Source organism: Symphalangus syndactylus, chromosome 9, assembly GCF_028878055.3.
Source record: "Symphalangus syndactylus isolate Jambi chromosome 9, NHGRI_mSymSyn1-v2.1_pri, whole genome shotgun sequence".
In the NCBI taxonomy this organism is placed as follows: domain Eukaryota; kingdom Metazoa; phylum Chordata; class Mammalia; order Primates; family Hylobatidae; genus Symphalangus; species Symphalangus syndactylus.
The window spans coordinates 34,428,906-34,455,665 of NC_072431.2; the positions used below are offsets into that span (position 1 = coordinate 34,428,906).

The window sequence follows — 26,760 nt, forward strand, 5'->3', positions numbered from 1 at the left end:
TAATGGTAAAGGGATCAATACAACAAGAAGAGCTAACTATCCTAAATATATATGCACCCAGTACAGGAGCAACCAAACTCATAAAGCAAGTCCTTAGAGACCTACAAAGAGACTTAGACTCCCACACAATAATAATGGGAGAATTTAAAACCGCACTGTCAACATTAGACAGATCAATGAGACAGAAAGTTAACAAGGATATCTAGGAATTGAACTCAGCTCTGCACAAAGTGGACCTAATAGACATCTACAGAACTCTCCACCCCAAATCGACAGAATATACATTCTTCTCAGCACCACATCACACTTATTCCAAAATTGACCACATAGTTGGAAGTAAAGCACTCCTCAGCAAATGTAAAAGAACAGAAATTATAACCAACTATCTTTCAGACCACAGTGCAACCAAACTAGAGCTCAGGATTAAGAAACTCACTCAAAACCACTCAACTACATGGAAACTGAACAACCTGCTCCTGAATGACTACTGGGTACATGATGAAATGAAGGCAGAAATAAAGATGTTCTTTGAAACCAATGAGAGCAAAGACACAACATACCAGAATCTCTGGGACACATTCAAAGCAGTGTGTAGAGGGAAATTGATAGCACTAAATGCCCACAAGAGAAAGCAGGAAAGATCTAAAATTGACACCCTAACATCACAATTAAAAGAACTAGAGAAGCAAGAGCAAACACATTCAAAAGCTAGCAGAAGGCAAGAAATAACTAAGATCAGAGCAGAACTGAAGAAAATACAGACACAAAAAATCCTTAAAAAAATCAATGAATCCAAGAGCTGGTTTATTGAAAAGACCAACAAAATTGATAGACGGCTAGCAAGACTAATAAAGAAGAAAGGAAGACTCAAATAGATGCCATAAAAAATGATAAAGGGGATATCACCACCAATCCCACAGAAATACAAACTACCATCAGAGAATACTATAAACACCTCTACGCAAATAAACTAGAAAATCTAGAAGAAATGGATAAATTCCTCGACACATACATCCTCCCAAGACTAAACCAGGAAGAACTTGAATCCCTGAATAGACCAATAACAGGCTCTGAAGTTGAGGCAATAATTAATAGCCTACCAACCAAAAAAGGTCCAGGACCAGACGGATTCACAGCTGAATTCTACCAGAGGTACAAGGAGCAGTTGGTACCATTCCTTCTGAAACTATTCCAATCAATAGAAAAAGAGGGAATCCTCCCTAACTCATTTTATGAGGCCAGCATCATCGTGATACCAAAGTCTGACAGAGACATAACAAAAAAAGGGAATTTTAGACCAATATCCCTGATGAACATCAATGCATATATCCTCAATAAAATACTGGCAAACTGAATCCAGTAGCACATCAAAAAGCTTATCTACCATGATCAAGTGGGCTTCATCCCTGGGATGCAAGGCTGGTTCAACATACATAAATCAATAAATGTAATCCAGCATATAAACAGAACCAAAGATAAAAACCACATGATTATCTCAATAGATGCAGAAAAGGCCTTGACAAAATTCAACAGCCCTTCACACTAAATCAATAAACTAAGTATTGATGGGACATATCTCAAAATAATAAGAGCTATTTATGACAAACCCACAGCCAATACCATACTGAATGGACAAAAACTGGAAGCATTCCCTTTGAAAACTGGCACAAGACAGGAATGCCCTCTCTCACCACTCCTATTCAACATAGTGTTGGAAGTTCTGGCCAGGGCAATCAGGCAAGAGAAAGAAATAAAGCGTATTCGATTAGGAAAAGAGGAAGTCAAAGTATCCCTGTTTGCAGATGACATGATTGTATATTTAGAAAACCCCATCATTTCAGCCCAAAATCTCCTTAAGGTGATAAGCAATTTCAGCAAATTCTCAGGATACAAAATCAATGTGCAAAAATCACAAGCATTCTTATACACCAATAGCAGACAAACAGAGAGCCAAATCATGAGTGAACTCCCATTCACAATTGCTTCAAAGAGAATAAAATACCTAGGAATCCAACTTACAAGGGATATGAAGGACCTCTTCAAGGAGAACTACAAACCACTGCTCAATGAAATAAAAGAGGACACAAACAAATGGAAGAACATTCCATGCTCATGGATAGGAAGAATCAATATCATGAAAATGGCCATACTGCCCAAGGTAATTTATAGATTCAATGCCATCCCCATCAAGCTACCAATGACTTTCTTCAGAGAATTGGAAAAAATTACTTTAAAGTTCATATGGAACCAAAAAAGGGCCTATATTGCCAAGACAATCCTAAGCCAAAAGAACAAAGCTGGAGGCATCACGCTACCTGACTTCAAACTATACTACAAGACTATAGTAACCAAAACAGCATGGTACTGGTACCAAAACGGAGACATAGACCGATGGAACAGAACAGAACCCTCAGAAATAATAGCACACATCTACAACCAGCTGATCTTTGACAAACCTGACAAAAACAAGAAATGGGGAAAGGATTCCCTGTTTAATAAATGGTGCTGGGAAAACTAGCTAGCCATATGTAGAAATCTGAAACTGGATCCCTTCCTTACACCTTATACAAAAAATTAATTCAAGGTGGATTAAACAGTTAAATGTTAGACATAAAACCATAAAAACCCTAGAAGAAAACCTAGGCAATACCATTCAGGATATAGGAATGGGCAAGGACTTCATGTCTAAAACACCAAAAGCAATGGCAACAAAAGCCAAAATTGACAAATGGGATCTAATTAAACTAAAGAACTTCTGCACAGCAAAAGCAACTACCATCAGAGTGAACAGACAACCTACAGAATGGGAGAAAATTTTTGCAATCTACTCATCTGACAAAGGGCTAATATGCAGAATCTACAAAGAACTCAAACAAACTTACAAGAAAAAAACAAATAATCCTGTCACAAAGTGGGTGAAGGATATGAACAGGCACTTCTCAAAAGAAGACGTTTATGCAGCCAACAGACACATGAAAAAATGCTCATCATCACTGGCCATCAGAGAAATGCAAATCAAAACCACGAGATACCATCTCACACCAGTTAGAATGGCGATCATTAAAAAGTCAGGAAACAACAGGTGCTGGAGAGGATGTGGAGAAATAGGAACACTTTTACACTGTTGGTGGGACTGTAAACCAGTTCAACCACTGTGGAAGACAGTGTGGCCATTCCTCAAGGATCTAGAAGTAGAAATACCATTTGACCCAGCCATCCCATTACTGGGTATATACCCAAAGGATTATAAATCATGCTGCTATAAAGACATATGCACACATATGTTTATTGCGGCACTATTCACAATAGCAAAGACTTGGAACCAATGCAAATGTCCATCAATGATAGGCCGGATTAAGTAAATGTGGCAAATATACACCATGGAATACTGGTGTACACATATACACATGGAATACAGCCATAAAAAAGGATGAGTTCATGTCCTTTGTAGGGACATGGATGAAGATGGAAACCATCATTCTCAGCAAACTATCACAAGGAAAAAAAATCAAACACTGCATGTTCTCACTCATAGGCGGGAATTGAACAACGAGAACACTTGGACACAGGAAGGGGAACATCACACACCGGGGCCTGTCATGGGGTGGCAGGAAGGGGGAGGGATAGCATTAGGAGATATACCTAATGCAAATGACGAGTTAATGGGTGCAGCACACCAACACGGCGCATGAATACATATGTAACAAACCTGCACATTGTGCACATGTACCCTAGAACTTAAAGTATATAAAAAAAACAACAAAAAAAGCCTTATATGACCTGTCTATACATCTGGGTAACCTACCTGAGGAGGAGAGATACAGAGTTGAGTTGTCCCAGCTCTGTTGTCATCCTAAAGTAGCCAGACTCCTGCTGACTTTGCAGCTGACCATAGACACATGAGTGACATCAGACAAGATCAGATGAACTGCCAAGCTCATCGGAGACTTCTAAACAATTGTAAAGCCACTAATGTTCTAACCCCACTAATTTTGGGGTTGTTTGTTACACAGCAAATGCTATTGACAAATTACATAATAACAATGTATTTCTTAGTGTTACAAATGGATGTGACATTCTCTCAAAGATTTGTAATTTTGCAACAAATTTTTGTAAATTCTTAAAAACTCTTAAAATTATGTTCTACATCATTTATTTGAGAGGATGCTTACATGAATTTGTATCTTTGGATTATAGTCTGCCTCATAAGCATGAAAATATTCAGTTTAAATCTTCATTCTAAGTTGTTTTAACAGGGTGTTTTTGAAATGACAATAGGTTGTGCTGATTTTGGAAAATTATAAGATGAAAAAATTATTTTAAGAATTTCTCACTGATTTTCTATTGTAATTATTTTAGAATAAATTGTTTTAACAAAGACTCTGAAATAGTGAATGTTTTAGGTATTGATATCTCTTTTTAATGACCTTGCACACTTATAGAAAATAATGTTTGTTTGCTTGTTGATGGAGTCTCACTCTGTCACCCAGGATGGAATGCAGTGGTGCAATCATAGCAACCCCTTGCTCATGGGCTCCAGGGATCCTCCTGACTCAGACTCCCAAGCCAGCTAATTTTTAAATATTTGTAGAGACACAGTTTTGCTATGTTGCTTGGGCTGTTCTTGAACCCCTGGCAACAAGTGATTCTCCTGTCTCAGGTTTCCCAAAGTGCTGGGAAACCAGGTGTGAGCCACTGTGCCTGGCCTTTTGAGAAAAATATTAAGGGTTTTGTAGATCCCTTTTCCTAGTAATAAATGTTTGTCTGGCCAAACTCTCCTTAAACAGACACATTATAATTAATAGGTACATTTCCCTTCTGTTTGCTGACAAATATTTAGATTAAAAACAGTGTATATACACATATATACATATATTATACACACATATAATGTCTAATTGTAATGTACATCCACTTACAAGTAAATATACATACACACACATATATTATAGAAAAATACATTAAAATGTATAGTTATATATACATGTATGTATATATAATGTATCTGTATATATGTATGTGTATGTATATTTACTTGTAAATAGATGTACATATACATCATATTCCATACCTTTAAAAATCCTACAAGCTCTCAATTTACTGCAATTATTTTACAAATTTTATAAACCAAGTGCCTATTACTGAAGGGTTTCCATCCATAGCAACATTAAAATGTAGTTTATTGTTCCTTATGGTTGAGACGATTTACTAGTTACAAAAGATTTTCCTTGTTTGAAATTATTTTCTGTCCTTGCTTTAAGTTTAATAAATATTGAATACCTTTTTCCACATCCCCAATATCTCAATAGTCTCCAAAAACATAAATGTCAGAGTTATAAAATAGCCAGAATTTTTTAGATGATTTATGCAAATAAATATCGTATCATGACTTTATAATGAAGCACTAAATAATATAAAGTGGTCACATGAGAAAGAAAAAAGCATCTATAAAAACTAAGAATTAAGTTGTATATAATCAATATGCGATGGGATGAAATATATAATTTTAAATTTGGTTGAACTAGAATTCTTTTTACATGTCTAATAATATAACAAAATATTCACTTGGAGAAAACAAGTTAATTCCTCATTGACTTCTCTTTGTTCTTTTTCTTCTCATCCCCTTTGTTGTAGAATTTATATAGAAAATAAGTTTGCAAACATTCCTAACACTTTTTATGTGAACTGATTCTAAAAATTATGTGTCTTCTATGGATAAGAAATTTTTAAATGCATCAATCTTGTTTCATACATTTATGGAAATACCATATTATGACATAGAACCTTAGAATATTTAAAACAGTATGTTACATATACTAAATTAATCTCATTTTTACAAGGCAAATGGTGGTTTTAATATATCTGGTTCTTTTCATAATTATTTTTATAGTTACTAGATGGCAAACCACCTATCGTGCTGAATATTAGTAATCTCACATTTAAATCAGAAACTCATTAATGTGTTATTATCTTACTGTTGTATATAAGCAGTTGCATCTCATCCAGACGAGAGTAGGTTATATCACATCATTTATATAGATGGCTTTTCTACTTTTGGTCATTTCTTTTGTCAGTTATCTTGGGTAAATGCTCAAAATTATTACAGTAAAGTCAACAAAGATTGAATGGAAATTATTTTCTGTGGCTTTACTTTTCTTAATTTATAAAGATAAAAAATAAATGACATTGTAACTATCTGTGTTGTGTACCCCAATCCCTAAACATTCATCTAAAAGATATAAAAGTATAAACAAAAAGGATTGCACCTGTGAAACAGAAAAAGAAAATCTTCAAATCAGGGATCAGCAAATGGTTGCATGTTTTAAGAGATTCTCTAGTCTCTACATAACCTCATAAATATAACTTCATATCCTTTATTGTCATTAAACAAATTAGAGTTACTTGATTTTCAAGAAGGGTAGCTTACTACATATTTCCCAATAAGACAACTGGAAGCAAGAATTAGCAAAATAATTGATTTTCAAAAATTTTCTATTTCTGTGATGCCTTCTCTGAAGGCTAATTATCCATTAACAAGAATAGGACTGTGTACTTTCCTGATAAAACTGTCAATAGGTGAAAACCAAGTAAAACAAAAAAAAATCAAATAAACAAACAAAAAAGCATGGAGTTTGCTTTCTAAAGGAAAACCTGAGCTCATTTATTAATTCTTTGCAAAATCCAACTATAATCTCTCTTATGTGCAGGCCCTAATGAGTGTAATAAATTCAAGTAATTCCAGTTGAAATAGTAATTGCTTTTAATTACTGCAAAAGTATCAATGTGGTCTTAGTTAATAATGCTGCTAATCCTGTTTCCTAAATTTGGCTACATGCCCTCTTTAGCTAATAGACATATTTTATACGTGACATTATAGTACACCATAATCGCTGAGGAATGATCATCACCTACCACAAAATATTCCAGACTCTATCTTTAGTGTTTAAAATATGTTACCTATAATCTTCATAAGATCCATGTAAAGTAGCAGATTCAGACATTTGTATTTCTAAGGTTAAGTGTCATTCAGCTAGAGAAGTTAATGGCAGGCTTTAGGATTAAAACCTAGATCACTGTGGTTCCAAAGCCTTCATTTATTCCATGTCAGCCTCATTACTGATAAATCCTCATAGAGCTTTGGCTAACAGCAACACCATCTGTTAAATGTTTGAGGTACAAAGAGTGGTTAGAAATTGTTCGTGCCTCTAAGGAATTTACAACCTAGTTGTAGAAATAAGACATATACATACAGAAACATCAACATAAGAGGGCATATCAATATTGTTTTTATGGAAGTAAAAGGAAGTCAAGTCCACATTGAAGCAGACCATAGAGAAAATTAATAGGAGAGGATGTCACATTTCACACTGCATTACATATCGGCTTCAGAACATCTGTCTAGAATACTGGTGGGGGGAAAGATTACATGCTTAGTAATAAATGGTAGGCGAGGCAAGGAAGTCATGTCTAAACATAGACTCTCAATCAATGGCTCCTTACCTTTTCACCGTACTCAGCTGGTTTGTTTCCATTCTTAGGAGCCTCAAACACACTCCTCAGCTCATCAAGGGCAATGGAAAAGCGCTCAATCCTGCGCCGACTGCTCAGGGAATCCTCCTTCAGCACTTCTGGCTGACCATATTCCCTGGTGTTGTTACTCTTGTCCACAGAATCCTTCTCTTCAGGCTTCGAACTCAACTTCTCTTCCCCTGTACTGCAGGGCAGACTTGAGGGATCCAAAGTTTCAGGTGCTGATACTACCTCTCCTTCAGGCTCAAGCAATTTGCTTTCCTGAGGCTGGAAAATTGTACAATGGCTGTCCCTGGGATAACACTCACTTCTCTGATAATCACAAGATTCCCATTTCTGCCTCAGGAGGTTGAGGGAGCCCTTCTGTATTGGGAACATGGATGGGTCCAGGTTGCCCTGCAATATCAAAAATCCTTTTATCAATGATACACTCAGGAGTCTGAGTCATTTTCAGACTCAAAATACTCTAGGAGCACAAGCTCTTGGGGTTTGGGTCTTAGTAAAGAAATCCCACTTTCCTATACAATTCCATACGATTTCTGGCTCTTCACTTCACCCCACAAAGTTATATAAGTTAAACTAGATTACACAGATTATGGAGAGGTGTGGTTTGTACAGCCATGGCAGTTTGAATATAAAGAAACAAAAGTGAAGAACACACGATTTTCTTCCATTTTCCTTTTATCTAAAATCAGCCAACAATTATTTAAAATATAAAATTTGAACAATGTTACTTCATTGTTTAGTATATTCTAAGAAAAGGGCAATTTACAAAGTCTAACAAGAAAGCAAAATGGTTCATTTCCTGCCTGTAACAGTTCAAAATTTCCTTTGGAATTATCGGTTGCTGTTAAAGTCTTACTTCAGAAGTAGTAGACTAATAGCTAATAGTTATTAAGTTTTTGTTGTCAGGCAAAACACTTTGATAATGACTTTACATGTATACCTCATTTTAATCCTAACATTATCACAAAGAATTAGTTGCTACTATTATTACTATTTTGCAGGTAAGAAAATTAAATAGTAATTTGCCCACGATTCTGTGTGACAAAGCCTGGATTTGAAATACATCTATGGAACTCCAGGATCTGCCCTCTTAACCAGTGGAGTTTATCTTTTGTACTTTGAGTTTGCAATTCTCATCTCATTATGAGACTGATTGGAATTTCACCTTGTTTTAGAGAGTTTTGTGGTACGATAAGGAAGAAAAAAAATGGCAAAGTGTACTCTTACCAGAAACACACACACACACACACATCATGGGCAGCAAGAATTATATGCTAGCACTAATTTTTGCCACAGAAATAGCTACTTCCTGTTCTAACCCAAAATAAATTTTGTTTTTGAAGGATCAGGCATTTTCCTGGAAAAGTATCAGCGCAGTGGGTCTGGTAAACAATACATCAGATGAAGGCTTAGAAAGTGTCTCAGAAGGTCAGCTAACACAATAGCTCCAGATTTCTCTGACTACCAGCCACATTATGAATAGTATCTTATGCACGGGGACTCAGTGCACACATTAGATTAATAAATGTATACATAAAAGAAAGAAACTTTGTGTTCATTAAACAATAGTTTCCCTAATTATGTGAACTGCCTGGTGATATTTTCTACTCAGAACTCCTTCGCTTTTAAAGACAATGTGTGCTGCCCAATAAATGGATGTAATGATGTACTAATGTTTCATGGACTGCTGGATAGCTCCATACTTACAGCAGAAGTTCGGTCCCAGGTTGGGTTTTACTAACTATGTGACCTTGAAAAATCTTCACTGGTAAAATATACATCATGGCTTTATTTTGAGAAATGTATTTGATAAAGCGTGAAACTTCTAGTGCGTATTCAACACCCCAATAACTGTTAAATCCACTCCCAGCTCTATCTCTGGCTAAAACATCATTTTAATCACTCAAATATTGATACTATACCAGAGCCTCCTAATATAGTGCTTGGAAGAAGAAAGGGGGGTATTTTAAGACACAAAGCCATAGACTGAACAGACTGGAAAATTTGGCCTTAATATTGCCAATTAGTAAGTTTGAATTAGTCACTTATTATAGAAAGTCTCAATAAAACAGTAGATCAAAGAAGACCTGAATATGTTTGGAAAACTGATCAGCATATGTTGAGAATTTAAACAACATACGCTGTTAATGTCTGTGTCTCATGTGTGGACGACAGAAAAGACCACATTAACATGGGAATGGTTGAGACACTGTCACAGCTGGTAGGAGTGACCTCACAAGATTATTTCATGAAAGAATTGTTTTGGAGCCAATCGCATATAGTTGGAAAGGGAAAGCTGAGAGGCAGAAAAACTGGCAAGCTAGGGAGGAAAGCCATTTTCTCATGTAGAAAAGGAAATCCTAATAATTGAAACTGATTTGGAACATCTGTTTCTGGATCAAGTTGGAATAGACATACTTCTTTCTCTCAATTTCTCCTACTAAATACAGCTAAAACCCCTGGAAATTGGGCACATGAAATAAACATGAGGACTTTGAAAAGTAGAGAGAAGGCAAACTGCCTAGGAACCTTGGGACCTGAGGAACAATATGGCGGTGAATTCCCAGGGATTTCTTTTTGCTTCATATATACAGAACTGGTAGTGGGAAGAACCAGTAACTCAGAAAGTCCTAAGGGGGAAGAAAATGAAATTTCCCCAGGAAAACCTGCTTTCTCTAGCCAAATAAGCTGAAAAGTGTCAGCCTAGAAAGACAGGACACTTCTAGGCCATAAGTACCATACACCAGGCAAACAACATGAAAAACCACAACTAAACCCTTACTCCCATCAGCAAAGGCTGAGTGGTAAGTCTAAACTTCTGACTTTTTGCCCCTTGCTGTCTCTCTCTCCAACTATTTTCATATTAGAGAAGACCCAGTGGGGGCCAGGATTTTTGTTCCCACTTGATGGTGACGGGGTTCCTCTAGAAGATGTCAGTAGAAGCCATGTGAAGATCCTGTACTTCTACCCCACCTAGCGGTATCAAGATCTTCTCCTCTTCCATTTGTGTGTCAGAGGACAGAGTTGGTAACTAGAACTTTGTCCATCCCCACTGGTATCTAGAGCTTCCTTCTGGCAATGATGTCAGTGGAGGCTACAAGGAGAGCAATAAAGAGGGGCCTCCCAACTTTCCAGCCAGCAGGGGTGATGGCATTGGAGGAATAATGGGGAGCCCAATATCCCACCTCCACAAAACAGTCACTGAACACCCTTCTTCAGGGAGTCAAAGGTCAGAAATACATAAGTAAGATGCAGAGCTTCACAACGTAATTGACAAAATATCCAAGATACACTTGAAAAATCACTCATATCAAGAGCCACCAAAGACCTAAACCAAAGCAGAAAACAATCAACAGACACCAACACTGACATGATACAGGTGTTGCAACGATCTCACAAGAATTTTTGAGTAGCCATTACAAAATTGCTTTAGTGAAGAATCACAAACATGCTTAAAAAAAAAGTGGAAAAGGTGGAAAGCCTTAGCAAACAAATGGAAGACATAAAGAAGAAACAAATTAAAATTTTATAATTGAGATAGACATAACCAACATTTAAAAACTCATTGGATGGACTTAGCAAAATGAAAAGGGCAAAAGGAAAGGATCAGTGAATTTGAAGATACGATGATACAAAGTATCAAACCTGAACAAAACAGAATATAGAGGGAAAGAAGAATAGAAACTAAGAGACAAGTTGGACTATAAAAAAGATCTAAAATTCATGTCATTGGATTTCCAGAAAAAGAGAAAGACAGTGGGGCTTAAAAAATAGTCCAAAAAATTCATGGATAAATTTTTTCCAAATTTGGCAAAAGATATAAATCTGTAATTCAAGAAACTGAGGTAACTACCAAGACACATCATAATCTAATTTCAGGAAACAAAATAAAAAAAATCCTGGTAGTGACTACTCCCAGTTTTATTCCAGTTGTAGAAGGTGGGAAACAAAGACCGTAGTACCAGCATTCACATTGCGCGGTGGCATAGGATGGTAACGCACTGTGCTGCAAAATTCACCATTATGAATAAGCAACATACCTGTGTCAGTTTTCAATCTATTGCCTCTCAGTTCCAAAAAGCAGTGAGAAAGAAATGGCACCTTGCTTATACAAAAAGAACAATCTGAATGACAGCAAGTTTCTCATCAGAAACCATAAAGACCAGAAGGTGAGAGCACAATATTTTTCAAGTGTTAAAAGAAACTAACTGCCAACTCCAAATTCTATGTCTAACAAAATGATCTTTCAATAACGAAGAAAAAATAAACACATTCTCAGACAAAGGAAAACTAAGAAGACTTTGTTGCTGGTAAACCTATCTTAAAAAATTGGCTAAGGGGTATTCTTGAACAACAAAGGAAATGATGAAAGAAGGAATCTTGAAATATCAGGAAGGAAGAAAGAACAGAAAGAGGAAAACATGAATAAATAATAGCATACATTCTTTCTCCTCTTGTAGTTTCTAAATTATGATGGAAGGTGGAAGCTAGGAGTATAATGTTGTCTGATATTCTCAATACCTGTGGAGAAGTTAAAAAACACAATTATGTTATAAACTAGGGAGGGCAAAGGGATAAAGGAGGTAAAGTTTATTTTATTTTATTTTATTGTTACTATAAGTTTTAGGGTACAAGTGCACAATGTGCCGGTTTTTACATATGTATACATGTGCCATATTGGTGTGCTGCACCCATTAACTCGTCATTTAGCATTAGGTATATCTCCTAATGCTATCCCTCCCCCCTCCCCCCACCCCACAACAGTCCCCAGAGTGTGATATTCCCCTTCCTGTGTCCATGAGTTCTCATTGTTCAATTCTCACCTATGAGTGGGAACATGCGGTGTTTGGTTTTTTGTCTTTGCGATAGTTTACTGAGAATGATGGTTTCTATCTTCATCCATGCCCCTACAAAGGACATGAACTCATCATTTTTTATGGCTGCATAGTATTCCATGGTGTAGATGTGCCACATTTTCTTAATCCAGTCTATCATTGTTGGACATTTGGGTTGGTTCCAAGTCTTTGCTATTGTGAATAGTGCCGCAATAAACATACGTGTGCATGTGTCTTTATAGCAGCATGATTTATAATCCTTTGGGTATATACCCAGTAATGGGATGGCTGGGTCAAATGGTATTTCTAGCTCTAGATCCCTGAGGAATCGCCATACTGACTTACACAATGGTTGAACTAGTTTACAGTCCCACCAACAGTGTAAAAGTGTTCCTATTTCTCCACATCCTCTCCAGCACCTGTTGTTTCCTGACTTTTTAAGGATCGCCATTTTAACTGGTGTGAGATGGTATCTCATTGTGGTTTGATTTGCATTTCTCTGATGGCCAGTGATGATGAGCATTTTTTCATGTGTTTTTTGGCTGCATAAATGTCTTCTTTTGAGAAGTGTCTGTTCATATCCTTCGCCCACTTTTTGATGGGGTTGTTTGTTTTTTTCTTGTAAATTTGTTTGAGTTCATTGTAGATTCTGGATATTAGCCCTTTGTCAGATGAATAGGTTGTGAAAATTTTCTCCCATTCTGTAGGTTGCCTGTTCACTCTGACGGTAGTTTCTTTTGCTGTGTAGAAGCTCTTTAGTTTAATTAGATCCCATTTGTCAATTTTGGCTTTTGTTGCCATTGCTTTTGGTGTTTTAGACATGAAGTCCTTGCCCACGCCTATGTCCTGAATGGTATTGCCTAGGTTTTATTCTAGGGTTTTTATGGTTTTAGATCTAACATGTAAGTTTTTAATCCATCTTGAATTAATTTTTGTATAAGATGTAAGGAAGGGATCCAGTTTCAGCTTTCTACATATGGCTAGCCAGTTTTCCCAGCGCCATTTATTAAATAGGGAATCCTTTCCCCATTGCTTGTTTTTGTCAGGTTTGTCAAAGATCAGATGGTTGTAGATATGCGGCATTATTTCTGAGGGCTCTGTTCTGTTCCATTGATCTATATCTCTGTTTTGGTACCAGTACCATGCTGTTTTGGTTACTGTAGCCTTGTAGTATAGTTTGAAGTCAGGTAGCGTGATGCCTCCAGCTTTGTTCTTTTGGCTTAGGATTGACTTGGCGATGTGAGCTCTTTTTTGATTCCATATGAACTTTATTTTTTTCCAATTCTGTAAAGAAAGTCATTGGTAGCTTGATGGGGATGGCACTGAATCTATAAATTACCTTGGGCAGTATGGCCATTTTCATGATATTGATTCTCCCTACCCATGAGCATGCAATGTTCTTCCATTTGTATCCTCTTTTATTTCATTGAGCAGTGGTTTGTAGTTCTCCTTGAAGAGGTCCTTCACATCCCTTCTAAGTTGGATTCCTAGGTATTTTATTCTCTTTGAAGCAATTGTGAATGGGAGTTCACTCATGATTTGGCTCTCTGTTTGTCTGCTATTGGTGTATAAGAATGCTTGTGATTTTTGTACATTGATTTTGTATCCTGAGACTTTGCTGAAGTTGCTTATCAGCTTAAGGAGATTTGGGGCTGAGGCAATGGGGTTTTCTAGATATACAATCATGTCATCTGCAAACAGGGGCAATTTGACTTCCTCTTTTCCTAATTGAATACCCTTTATTTCCTTCTTCTGCCTAATTGCCCTGGCCAGAACTTCCAACACTATGTTGAATAGGAGTGGTGAAAGAGGGCATCCTTGTCTTGTGCCAGTTTCCAAAGGGAATGCTTCCAGTTTTTGTCCATTCAGTATCATATTGGCTGTGGGTTTGTCATAGATAGCTCTTATTATTCTGAGATATGTCCCATCAATACCTAGTTTATTGAGAGTTTTTAGCATGAAGGATTGGTGAATTTTGTCAAAGGCCTTTTCTGCATCTATTGAGATAATCATGTGGTTTTTGTCTTTGGTTCTGTTTATATGCTGGATTACATTTATTGATTTGTGTATGTTGGACCAGCCTTGCATCCCAGGGATGAAGCCCACTTGATCATGGTGGATAAGCTTTTTGATGTGCTGCTGGATTCAGTTTGCCAGTATTTTATTGAAGATTTTTGCATCAATGTTCATCAAGGATATTGGTCTAAAATTCTCTTTTTTGGTTGTGTCTTTTCCAGGCTTTGGTATCAGGATGATGCTGGCCTCATAAAATGAGTTAGGAAGGATTCCCTCTTTTTCTATTGATTGGAATATTTTCAGAACAAATGGTAACAGCTATACTTCATTCAAACTGCAGAATGCTAATACCAATAGACTGTGATAAGCTTTTTGTGTATAACATGTATTTAGGGGAACTACTAAAAATCCATCATACTTGAGGTGTGTTAGAAAACACTATAGCCAAATCAAAATGTGTTCTAAGAAATATTTAAGTAACTCATAGAGAGACACGAAAAATGAAAGAGAGAAACATACAACAGAGGGAACAGAGAAGACAAACTTAAATTTCAGACTTAAGCCCCAGAATTTCAAATTATTACATAAAACGTAAATGTCCAAAGCATAAAAATGAAAAGACAGAGATTGTGGGGTGGATTAAAAACATTATTCAGCTATCCATGTAAGGGTGCTATTCTAGGTGAAAAAAGCCAATCTCAAAAGGTCACATACTATAAAATACCATTTCGATAACATTCTTGAAATGACAAAATTACAAATGTGCAAAACAGATTAGTGGTTCTCAGAGATTGTGAATGGATGAGACATATTGGGGTGGACTTCACTATAAAGGGGTAACACAGGGAGATCTGTGTGGTAGTAGGAAAGTTCTGTGTCTTGATTGCTGTGGTGGTTACAGGAATCTGCATAGGTGATAAATGGCACAGTACTATTAGTGTATATAGCGTCAATTTCAATTTCCTGATTTTTATTATGTACTATAATTATGTAAGATGGAATTATTGAAGGAAACTAGATAAATCATGCAAAAGATCTCTCTCTACTATCTTTGCAATGTCCAATGAATCTATAATTATTTCAAAATAAAATGTTAAAAACTAAACGGATAAAAAAGTGATTAGGTAGTCACTACTCCAAGTTTTACTCCAATTGTAGGAGAAGGTGGGAAACAGACAGTAGTACCAGCATTCACACTGTGCAGTGGCATAGGATGGCAATGCATTGTGCTGCAAGATCCACTATTATGAATAAGCAACATACCTGTGTGAGTTTTCAATCTACTACCTCTCAGCTCCAATGCACTCTTCAACATATGTTCCTTGATAAATAACTGAATCCCTTTAAGCACTTCTCATTTAATGTGAGCACAATGGTTAGCTTTCTCAGCAAACACCGGAGGGACACTGCAAGAGGAAGAGTCTTCCTGAAATTTCCTACCTGGGCTGGATATCAGCAGTCATGAGCATGAGAACAATGTGGAGCCTGCCCAACTATAGTCATAGAATGATCTTATAGCCTGGGCCAGGAAATAACTTCTCTACAGCTGCCTTCTCATGGACACAAACCATACAGCTGCCTGTGGTCTGGAGGGTCACATAGGGAGCAGCTTTTGATTCTATAAGCCCCTGAGTATCCTGCGTGCCACCTGCATGTGTCCTAAGAGATAAACTCAGATCTGCTTCTCTCTCTGCAAGCCCCTGCATAGCCCATGTGCTTTGAAAGTCTATTGCCTAGAGAGGTGCTCCAACCCCCACTGCATGGCCTTGCCACCAGCTGCTGATTGTCTGCTTGGCCTGCCTCTGAAAGGTGGTCTATTGCTAGTCTGGAAACTCCGGGTCAGCTCTAGCCTGGCTAAACCAAAAAGCTTCCTGCTCTCCAGTGGGCTGAACCACACCTTCTCCATGAAAGTCTGGATCCTTTGCCAGTTTGTCTTTCCTTGGTTGCTCTCCCTCAGCCTGAGGCTAGTGAATTGACTTTCTTTGTAGCTAATACCTATTCTTCTATCATAGTTGTTAATTCTTCATATTAACTTATCTTGTTTAACTTACGTGTGGCTTCTTTTTCCTGATTGGACCCCGACTGCTACAATCCTATTGCATAATGAGATATCTGCTCTCTAATTCTAACAGTAGGTCATAGTGATATGTTTTCAGTATTGTCAATGGTGATGCATGCCACCATTCCCTCTATGACCAACAGTTTTGCCATGGGACATGAGATTGGAGAAACTCTTCTTCCCATATTCCCTGATCAGGGAATGGCAGCAACAGGGCAGAAGGCACACTTCCCTAGGGCCATTGAGTGCTAGTCTTGCAGAATGTTTTTCAGAAACGGTGCAGAAAGAATTACATGGAAAAATAAGTTTAAGAAGCCTAATAGAAATCCCATTCTGGGAGAACTACAACATGCACGCCCTTATTAAATGCTTTGAAAAGTCTTTCAGAAAGAAAGAAGTACAAGGACAGCAGTGTGTTGCTTAATGTTCTGAGCAATGTATTGTTTGTCAATTTCATCATTGTAAGAAGATCACAGAGTGTACTTACACAAACCTAGAAGGTATAGCTTAAGGGTATAGCTTACTACACATCTAGCCAATACGGTATAGCCTTTGCTCCTAGGCTAAAAGCTGTACAGCACGTTATTGTACTGAATGCTGTAGGCAGTATAACAGATAGTAAGTATTTGTGTTCTAAACATAGAAAAGGTACAGTAAAAATATAGTATAAAAGACAAAATGTATTATACCTGTATGGGGAACTTATCATTAACGGAGCCTGCAGGACTAGAAGTTGCTCTGGGTGAGTCAGTGAGTAAATGTGAAGGCCTAGGAAATTACTGTACACTCCTGCTGTAGACTTTATAAACATTATATATACATAGGTGACATTAAATTTATAAAAGAGATTTTTCTTTCTTCAATAACAAATTAACCTTAACTTACTATAGCTTTTTTACTTTATAAACTTTTTAATTTTTAAAATTTTTTGACTCTTAATAACACTTAGCTTAAAATTCTGAACACATTGTACCACTGTAGAAAATTTTTTCTTTATATCTTTATTTTATAAACTTTTTCTATTGTTTTGTACTTTTTAAAAATTTTTATTAAAAACTAAGACATATACATTATTGGCCTAGGCCTATACAGGGTCAGGATCATCAGTATCACTGTCTTTCACCTCCAATATCACTATCTTGTCCCACTGGAAGGTTTTCAGGGGCACGGACATGAAACAGAGCTGTCATCTCCGGTGATAATAATGCCTTCTTCTGGAACACCCACTGAAGACCCTGCCTGAGGCTGTTTGCAGTCAATCTTTTACATATATCTTTTATGTTTTTAGAAAAGGTATGCTGTAAAATAACAATTATAAAAACATGGTATAGTAAATACTGGGCAATATGGATTTTTTTCTTCCGTTATAGTCTTAGGGGACCACCACCGTATATGCAGTCTGTCATTAACTGAAATGTTATTATGTGGCATATAACTGTAGTTCAAAGTTGTCTTTAACTTATTTGTCCAGGGAACCTTTTAGCATAAATTGCTCATAACATCCACAGGTGCAGTTTTCCATTAAAGACATTTTGATAAATGTAGAAATAAAGCAAAATCCACTAATTATAAAAGGCAAGCCCCTGTTTTCTTCTTAGTATATCCATGTAGTAGTCATGACTTTGGCAAGTTTTTAAAAAGTATTTGTTAATCACTATTATATTTAACAAGTAATTTTCTCGTATTTGTATTCTATTAAAAATTAGCTGGCATCTCTTAAAGACCACATAATAAGCTGCAACATTTGTATATAAAACGAGAAGGCTTTCCCAGCATTCAGAGAATTGCATGCTAAGTCAGAATTTGGGTATGAATGAACAGAGGGTGACGGCTGTGTATGTTAAAATATAATTCCAAAAGTCATTTAATTTTAAAAAGATTCAGCTGAAGTGAATACCCAAAGGGACTACATAGGTGGCAGGTAGTGATCCTGATGCAAATGTTGCCAACAGGACACGGCATCCCCTTCTTTCCAATTGAGGAAAGCAAACTTTGATTTACATATAATTTACTTCTGTTCATGGATCCAGAGACCTGTTGCTGGATATGGTGGGACCCGCCTACCACCTTATTTATCCCCCTGGGGGAGCAATCCTCAAGGACAACTTGAGTTCAGGTGGTTGTCTTTGCTAAGTTAAGCACCACTATGTGGAATTATTGAGACTGAGATGTACCAAGGTAGACTGAGGTAGGATGAAACAAAAAATTACTGTGGAAGCCGCAGGATTAATCAATGACCTGAAAGGAAGCATCAGGGCATAATACAACCAATGTGGACATTTTAATAAAAATGTTTTGCAGTGTCACATACAGCACGTAAAATGTTTTGCTTCTAACTAAAGTAGTGAACTCTGCATTTTTCCTTGTGAGGAGTTGGCTTGGGTAGTTTCAGATATTTTCAACCATGATTCCTCTCCTTCATCCTCTCTCCAGGCTTTAATCACTGTGTCCTTTTACTCTCTTGCATTTCTTATTTTCTCTCCTGCCACAGGACCTTTGCAAATGCTGTCCTTCTGCGTAAGTACTCTTCTCTCTCCTGTTCTGCTGGTATCCGTTATTTATCCTTCTGTACTCAGCATAAGGCATGACTCCCTCAGGGAAGCATTCCTGACTTACCAAAGATGATATAGCTCACTATTTTAGCACCCTCAAAATATGTTCTTCATTGTTCACATTGTCAAAACTACAATTACACATTTGTTTTTGTAGCTATTTTATTAATGTCTGTTCCCTAACTTGAAAATTCTATGTTGGCAAGGTGCATCCCAGTTTTTGTTCAATAGTTTATCCTTCGCTTCTAACACACTGCCTGGCACAAAATTGGGGCTCAATTAACATTATTAGAATGAAAGATACAATGCTGAAAAAAGTAGGTTTTCACTATAACCCATCATATGTATAAACACATTTTTTCTTCTTTTTTTTTTTTTTTTTTTTTATTATACTTTAGGGTTTTAGGGTACATGTGCACAATGTGCAGGTTTGTTACATATGTATCCATGTGCCATGTTGATTTCCTGCACCCATTAATTCGTCATTTAGCATTAGGTGTATCTCCTAATGCTGTCCCTCCCCCCTCCCCCCACCCCACAACAGTCCCCGGAGCGTGATGTTCCCCTTCCTGTGTCCATGAGTTCTCATTGTTCAATTCCCACCTATGAGTGAGAACATGCGCTGTTTGGTTTTTTGTCCTTGCGATAGTTTACTGAGAATGATGTTTTCCAGTTTCATCCATGTCCCTACAAAGGACACGAACTCATCATTTTTTATGGCTGCATAGTATTCCACGGTGTATATGTGCCACATTTTCTTAATCCAGTCTATCGTTGTTGGACATTTGGGTTGGTTCCAACTCTTTGCTATTGTGAATAGTGCCGCAATAAACATACGTGTGCATGTGTCTTTGTAGCAGCATGATTTATAGTCCTTTGGGTATATACCCAGTAATGGGATGGCTGGGTCAAATGGTATTTCTAGTTCTAGATCCCTGAGGAATCGCCACACTGACTTCCACAATGGTTGAACTAGTTTACAGTCCCACCAACAGTGTAAAAGTGTTCCTATTTCTCCACATCCTCTCCAGCACCTGTTGTTTCCTGATTTTTTAATGATGGCCATTCTAACTGGTGTGAGATGGTATCTCACTGTGGTTTTGATTTGCATTTCTCTGATGGCCAGTGATGAGGAGCATTTCTTCATGTGTTTTTTGGCTGCATAAATGTCTTCTTTTGAGAAGTGTCTGTTCATGTCCTCTGCCCACTTTTTGATGGGGTTGTTTGTTTTTTTCTTGTAAATTTGTTTGAGTTCATTGTAGATTCTGGATATTAGCCCTTTGTCAGATGAGTAGGTTGCAAAAATTTTCTCCCATTGTGTAGGTTGCCTGTTCACTCTGATGGTAGTTTCTTTTGCTGTGCAGAAGCTCTTCAGTTTAATGAGATCCCATTTGTCGATTTTGGCTTTTGTTGCCATTGCTTTTGGTGTTTTAGACATGAAGTCCTTGCCCACGCCTTATTGATGGGACGTATATCAAAATAATAAGAGCTATCTACAACAAACCCACAGCCAATATCATACTGAATGGGCAAAAACTGGAAGCATTCCCTCTGAAAACTGGCACAAGACAGGGATGCCCTCTCTCACCGCTACTATTCAACATAGTGCTGGAAGTTCTGGCCAGAGCAATCAGGCAGGAGAAGGAAATAAAGGGTATTCAATTAGGAAAAGAGGAAGTCAAATTGTCCCTGTTTGCAGATGACATGATTGTATATCTAGAAAACCCCATTGTCTCAGCCCAAAATCTCCTTAAGCTGATTAGCAACTTCAGCAAAGTCTCAGGATACAAAATTAATGTACAAAAATCACAAGCATTCTTGTACACCAATAACAGACAAACAGAGAGCCAAATCATGAGTGAACTCCCATTCACAATTGCTTCAAAGAGAATCAAATACCTAGGAATCCAACTTACCAGGGATGTGAAGGACCTCTTCAAGGAGAACTACAAACCACTGCTCAATGAAATAAAAGAGGATACAAACAAATGGAAGAACATTCCATGCTCATGGGTTGGAAGAATCAATATCGTGAAAATGGCCATACTGCCCAAGGTAATTTATAGATTCAATGCCATCCCCATCAAGCTACCAATGACTTTCTTCACAGAATTGGAAAAAACTACTTTAAAGTTCATATGGAACCAAAAAAGAGCCCGCATCGCCAAGTCAATCCTAAGCCAAAAGAACAAAGCTGGAGGCATCACGCTACCTGACTTTAAACTATACTACAAGGCTACAGTAACCAAAACAGCATGGTACTGGTACCACAACAGAGACATAGATCAATGGAACAGAACAGAGCCCTCAGAAATGATGCCGCATAGCTACAACTATCTGATCTTTGACAAACCTGACAAAAACAAGAAATGGGGAAAGGATTCCCTATTTAATAAATGGTGCTGGGAAAACTGGCTAGCCATATGTAGAAAGCTGCAACTGGATTCCTTCCTTACACCTTACACAAAAATTAATTCAAGATGGATTAAAGACTTATATGTTAGACCTAAAACCATTAAAATCCTACAAGAAAACCTAGGCAATAACATTTTTTCTTCTTATACTAGAATATATGGAGCAATAGTTCCCCTGGGATTCACTCCAACTGAGTAGATATTAAAAGCAACTCAATTAGTGTATTTTTAATAAGTACCTGAGGTGATTTTAAGGAAGGTGGCCTGAAATCTATGCTTTGAGAAACACTAATAAAGAGAATAATAGCTTACATGGACTTAAGAAAGGAAATCTGCCAAGATTTAGTAAATACACGAGCTGACATTCACGTTAGGATTCCAAAGAGTTTATTTCACGTTGCTGCCAGGTGATCTGCTATCTTGTATAAAAGAGTATCAGGTCTTCAGAGAGAGAATTTGTAAGTGGGGGAAGGAAAGAAACCCTTGGTCAAAGCTAAGTTGTCTATATATTAAAGACTGCATGTTTACAAAAGTGTTCTAATATTTTGTGATCTCTGTCATTGTAAGAATTATCTCCTGCCTCTATTATTGTAACATTGAGTTTATGTCTAATTATAATGATAATGTGAGGTTTGTGGCCCATTGCATTAAACAAAAATAACGACCACAGTGATTTTGCCTGTCAAGCATAGCAATCCACTGAGAGAAAAATTATCTCTGACTAAGTCTTGAGGAGAAGAAAAATTACCAAATGCTTCCCTGTTCCACTGAAAATCCCTAAAGTTAATTTTACACAAGCTTTGTAAATAGTCTCATATGGTTGCTTTACGAAGATTTCTTGTAAGTATCACTCTTGTTTCTTGCATTTGAGGACATGCTTTGGTACACTTCTCTACTAACAGCATTTCAAGTTGAAAGCATAGTTATGTATCAATTTGAAACACATTTTCAAATCTGAGAAATCTATGATTAGTACAGAATCATAGTGAATGAAGAGTTTTCAGCATGGCAAGACTGACAATGGCACTGACACTTTTGATCTCTATTTCTAAAAAAGAAAATGTGCATAATAATGTAATAGAAGAATATTCTTTAATATACGCAAATGTGCCTTGCAGGGTTTTAATAGTCATTACAGATAGTAAAAAAGGAAATGCTCCAAAGTGAGGGAGATGTTTTACTAAAGGATGGTCTGGCCACACAAAAAAATGATGTAGCCGTGTGAAATGGTAAATGTAAAGACAACGCAGAACCAATGAAATCAGTATATGATATAAAATTGGGTAAAGAGATACACAGAAAGGAATGTATTGCATGACTTCAAAATATATGCATATGTTCAAGAACTGAAAGTATTTTTTTTAAATGCAAACAATTTTTTTGTTGTATTGGGATCGAGGCAGTTGGCTTTTCTACATTTTTAAAGAGAAAATAAATGCCATCTTTATCAGCATTGGTTTAAACTGTTTTCTTCCTTCCACAGAAGGAAAAAAATAGCCTTTTAAAACAATTATGGATTTTTCTGGAATATTTTTAAATTTCCCACCAATTACTGTAATATTTATAGCATCAAATTCCAATATTCTCACTTTTCACCACCAGAGAATGACCACTGAAGGTAATTTAAACCCAAGAGTCAGTTTACTGCAGTCATCTCTGTTTTAAATTACAGTACACGCAAACCCTCTCTAGAATCAGCATGCGATCTCTCTCTTTTCCCTCTGGTGGTGTTGTGTATGTGTGTGTGTGTGTGTGTGTGTGTGTATACATATATATACACACATATATAAAACTTATATAACATATCATAGAAGTTAAATATATATATCTTCTATGAAATGTTCTCTGAGCCTGACTGCAAGTGATGTCATTTTTCATTGCTCCAAAATTGTAGCATTCTATGTCAAGTAACCCATCAAAGGTTATTTCAGAAAAGAATACAAACTTCAGCTCTGGGAACCTGAGAAGCCTCAACATATTTGCTGTGGGGACCTGGATGGAAGGCCTTTTACTGAAATTCACAGGAAGCCTCTTCTCAGATGCAGGCAGGTGAAGTTCTGCAGGAGGGTGTTTAACCTTGTTTTACTCTATGCAATAATTTTTAAAGTTGGCTTTGAAATTCTGAAAACACAGCAGGCTGCAAACGGTCTGGATTGCATGCCAGAGCTGTTTCATAGAATAATTTCAGTCATAAAGCAATTGACTTTTTTCATGAAAGATCAACACATGTCTCTTTTCATTCCCATTGTTTCTGTGATTTCTACCTGCTCTCTTTCCCAACACCCACCATCCTCCGGCCCAGTGTGCTTTGGAGATCACAGCATTTTCTGAGGCCCTTTAAACATGACTTTAAATATTTTTTTCAGGTATAATTCAACAAGTACAATACCAACTAGAATTCTAAAATATTTTTGTTAATCAGAATGAAGGCTGTGCCAATTTGAGAATAAAAAACATCAGAATGGAATGAAAAGGTATTGTTGGATAGAAATTTTTCTAGTGGGTTTCTCATCTTTGGAAACTACAACATATGTCTGAAGGGGGAAAATAGTTTGCAATATAATTCTAGCATCCTTCAAAATAGTAGTTAATGATCCCAATAAGATGACAGAACAGACGAAGATTGTGAGGCATATTAGCATCGGCAAGCTGAAGGTTCAAACTACAAAACAAAAGGTTTCCAGGAACCTGCCAAATTTATGTTGTCACTAAGCCAGATTCTCTGCCAAGGAAATCCTCAGTCTTGCAACTGTAGAAAGCAAGTTAAGGTTAGGTAAATACGTCAAACTAGCACCTTCTGACAAGGGTAAGAATCCCAAGGATTATGTTTATAATGCTAATATTAGTGTAATTTAACTTATTTCCATGCTTTGGTTATATTTTCTGTTACCAAGCTTTCAGAATTTTTGTTGTGATTAAGAAAGATGATCAGACAACAATTTTTTTTTCAGAGAAAAAAAATCAAAAGACAACAACTGAAAGTGTTTTTCCAAATAAAGCAAGTAATTGATCTTTTCTGGGAGGGAAATTTTAATTAGTTTTGGCAGATAGTTGCTCAATATCTATCTGATAAGAATGTGAAAGAAATGAGTTAAGAGATTCAAAGAAATGACATTTTCAATATTAAAGAAAAGCTTAACTAAAGCTTTATTATTATATACTGTCAATTACATTAACTTTTCCAGCTATGCTAGGTTTATCAGAACAATTAATTTTTCTGCCAAAAATGTAGCTAACATAGTACATTACTTAGTTTCCCACTAATAAGATGCATGCATAATTCATATATGTAAAAAAGAGATAGGAATAATGCATTTGTTTATTTTTCTTTCTTTTATCTCCTCATTCACATTTATTAAGTGAACCAGCTAAGGCACCTTGCTAAGACAAGTTATTAAAAGAATTTATGAAGTTGTATATTTGCAATAAGCTTATCTTACCGCCATGTCCTTTTCTGTCAAATTTCTGTCCTGTGACTCAGCTACCACAGTCACGTATCCATTAAAGGAAAAAAAAATTTAACAGTTCTTTAACTTACTGATCTCATCTAACTAATGAACATCAAGCATGATGGACATACGTCGCCAGATAGCAGTTACAAGACACCAAATCTCTCACAGCTAGCTCTGGGAGCTACATTATTTAGTAAGTCATGGAAGAGAGAAGTGTACCCTCAACCATAACCCCTGTTTGTGCTGGGTACTCAGCTTACAAGTTTACTTGCTAAAGGCTGATTGAAGCAGCTTTTGTTTCAAAATTCTATAGAAAAATAAACTCATCCTTAGTAAAAGGATCCATCTCAGAGTCCCAGAAAACTGTCTGGAGGATATGGGTAATTAGTATTTAACAAAAGAAGAAATTTGTTAAATATTTCATGGATTATCCCAAGCAGGCTGAGTACCAGACAATACCTGTTATTCAGGACCAAGCTGATGTTCTGTCATTATCAGCTTCTGCTATACTCACATACAGAATACATCTGTAATAAAAGAAGCATGCAAAATTTGCTCTTGTGAAATTTCAAATATGAATCTCAATGTGAATAATAAAAATAAAAACAAAGTTTTAGAGTTTACTATTGAGAGCTGTCAAAGAATTATAAAACATAAATCCAGACTTCAGAGATTTACAGTCTGTTCAAATGCTCTGGTTCTCACCTTTTCTGTGAACCAACATCACCTGAGATGTCCTTAGCACTGCAGATTCTTAAGGGCCCACTTGGGGAGTTTCAGTTAGTTTCAATCGGTCTGGAATTTGAACTGGGAACTGGCCTTCTTAGAAAGCACCAAGAGGTGATTCTGATGCCCGAAGCCTATGAACCGACCGTTAAAAAATAAAACTTAGGGGCCGGGCACGGTGGCTCATGCCTGTAATCCCAGCAGTTTGGGAGGCTGAGGTGGGAGGATCACAAGGTCAGAAGATCGAGACCATCCTGGCTAACACGGTGAAACCCCGTCTCTACTAAAAAACAAAAAATTAGCTGGCGTGGTGTCAGTGCCTGTAATCCCAGCTACTCTGGAGGCTGAGGCAGGAGAACCACTTGAACCTGGGAGGTGGAGGTTGCAGTGAGCCGAGATTGCACCACTGTACTCTAGTCTGGGTGACAGAGCAAGACTCTGTCTCAAATAAAATAAAATAAAACTAAAAAGTAAATAAAACTTAGCTACATCAGCAGAAATATTAATGAACTGGAGAAGACACAACACCATTCATTAATTCAATACCTGCTTGAGGATTGCTTGCTATGGAGAAGGTGCTATGCTAAGTACTCATAAAGCCTTCATAAAGCAACACATACAAACAGAAAATCACAAATGTTGACAAGGGTGTGTAGAAATTTGAACCCCTGTGCATTGCTGTAGGCAATGTAAATGATGCAGCCTTTCTGAAGACACTATGGTGGTTTCTTAAAAAATGAACATACAACTACCATATGACCCAGCAATTCTATGTACAGATATGTAGCTAAAAGCTTTGCAAGTAGAAACTCAAACAAATATTAGCACAGCAATGTCCGTAGCAGCATTATTCACAATAGCAAAAATTGGAAACAACCCAAATGCCCCTTAAAAAGAGGAAATTTTGGCATATAATGCAATGTGGATGAAACTTAAAGATATTATATTAACTGAAGTCAGTTACAAATAATAAAATATTATGTGATTCCACTACTACATGGTACATAGAATAGTCAAATTCATAAAGACAGAATGTCAAATAGTAGTTACTGGGGACTGAGAGGAGAGAGAAATGAGGAATTTTTTTTTATTAATAAGTACATAGTTTCAGTTTGGGATCCTGAGAGAGTTCTGGAGATGGATTGTGGCAATGATTGTACACCAGTGTGA

The 26,760-nt window shown here is 36.8% G+C and overlaps 1 protein-coding gene across 2 annotated transcripts in view; it reads right to left on the reverse strand.

Moving 5' to 3' along the window:
- Window positions 1–26,760, reverse strand: part of XIRP2 (xin actin binding repeat containing 2) — a 370,218-nt gene that overhangs the window by 339,493 nt on the left and 3,965 nt on the right. For both annotated transcript variants that reach the window (XM_055291905.2, XM_055291906.2), the window contains exon 2: window positions 7,501–7,926. In XM_055291905.2, coding sequence (XP_055147880.1) covers window positions 7,501–7,908 — 408 coding nt within the window. In that variant the 5' untranslated portion in view covers window positions 7,909–7,926. The remainder of the gene's footprint in view (window positions 1–7,500; window positions 7,927–26,760) is intronic.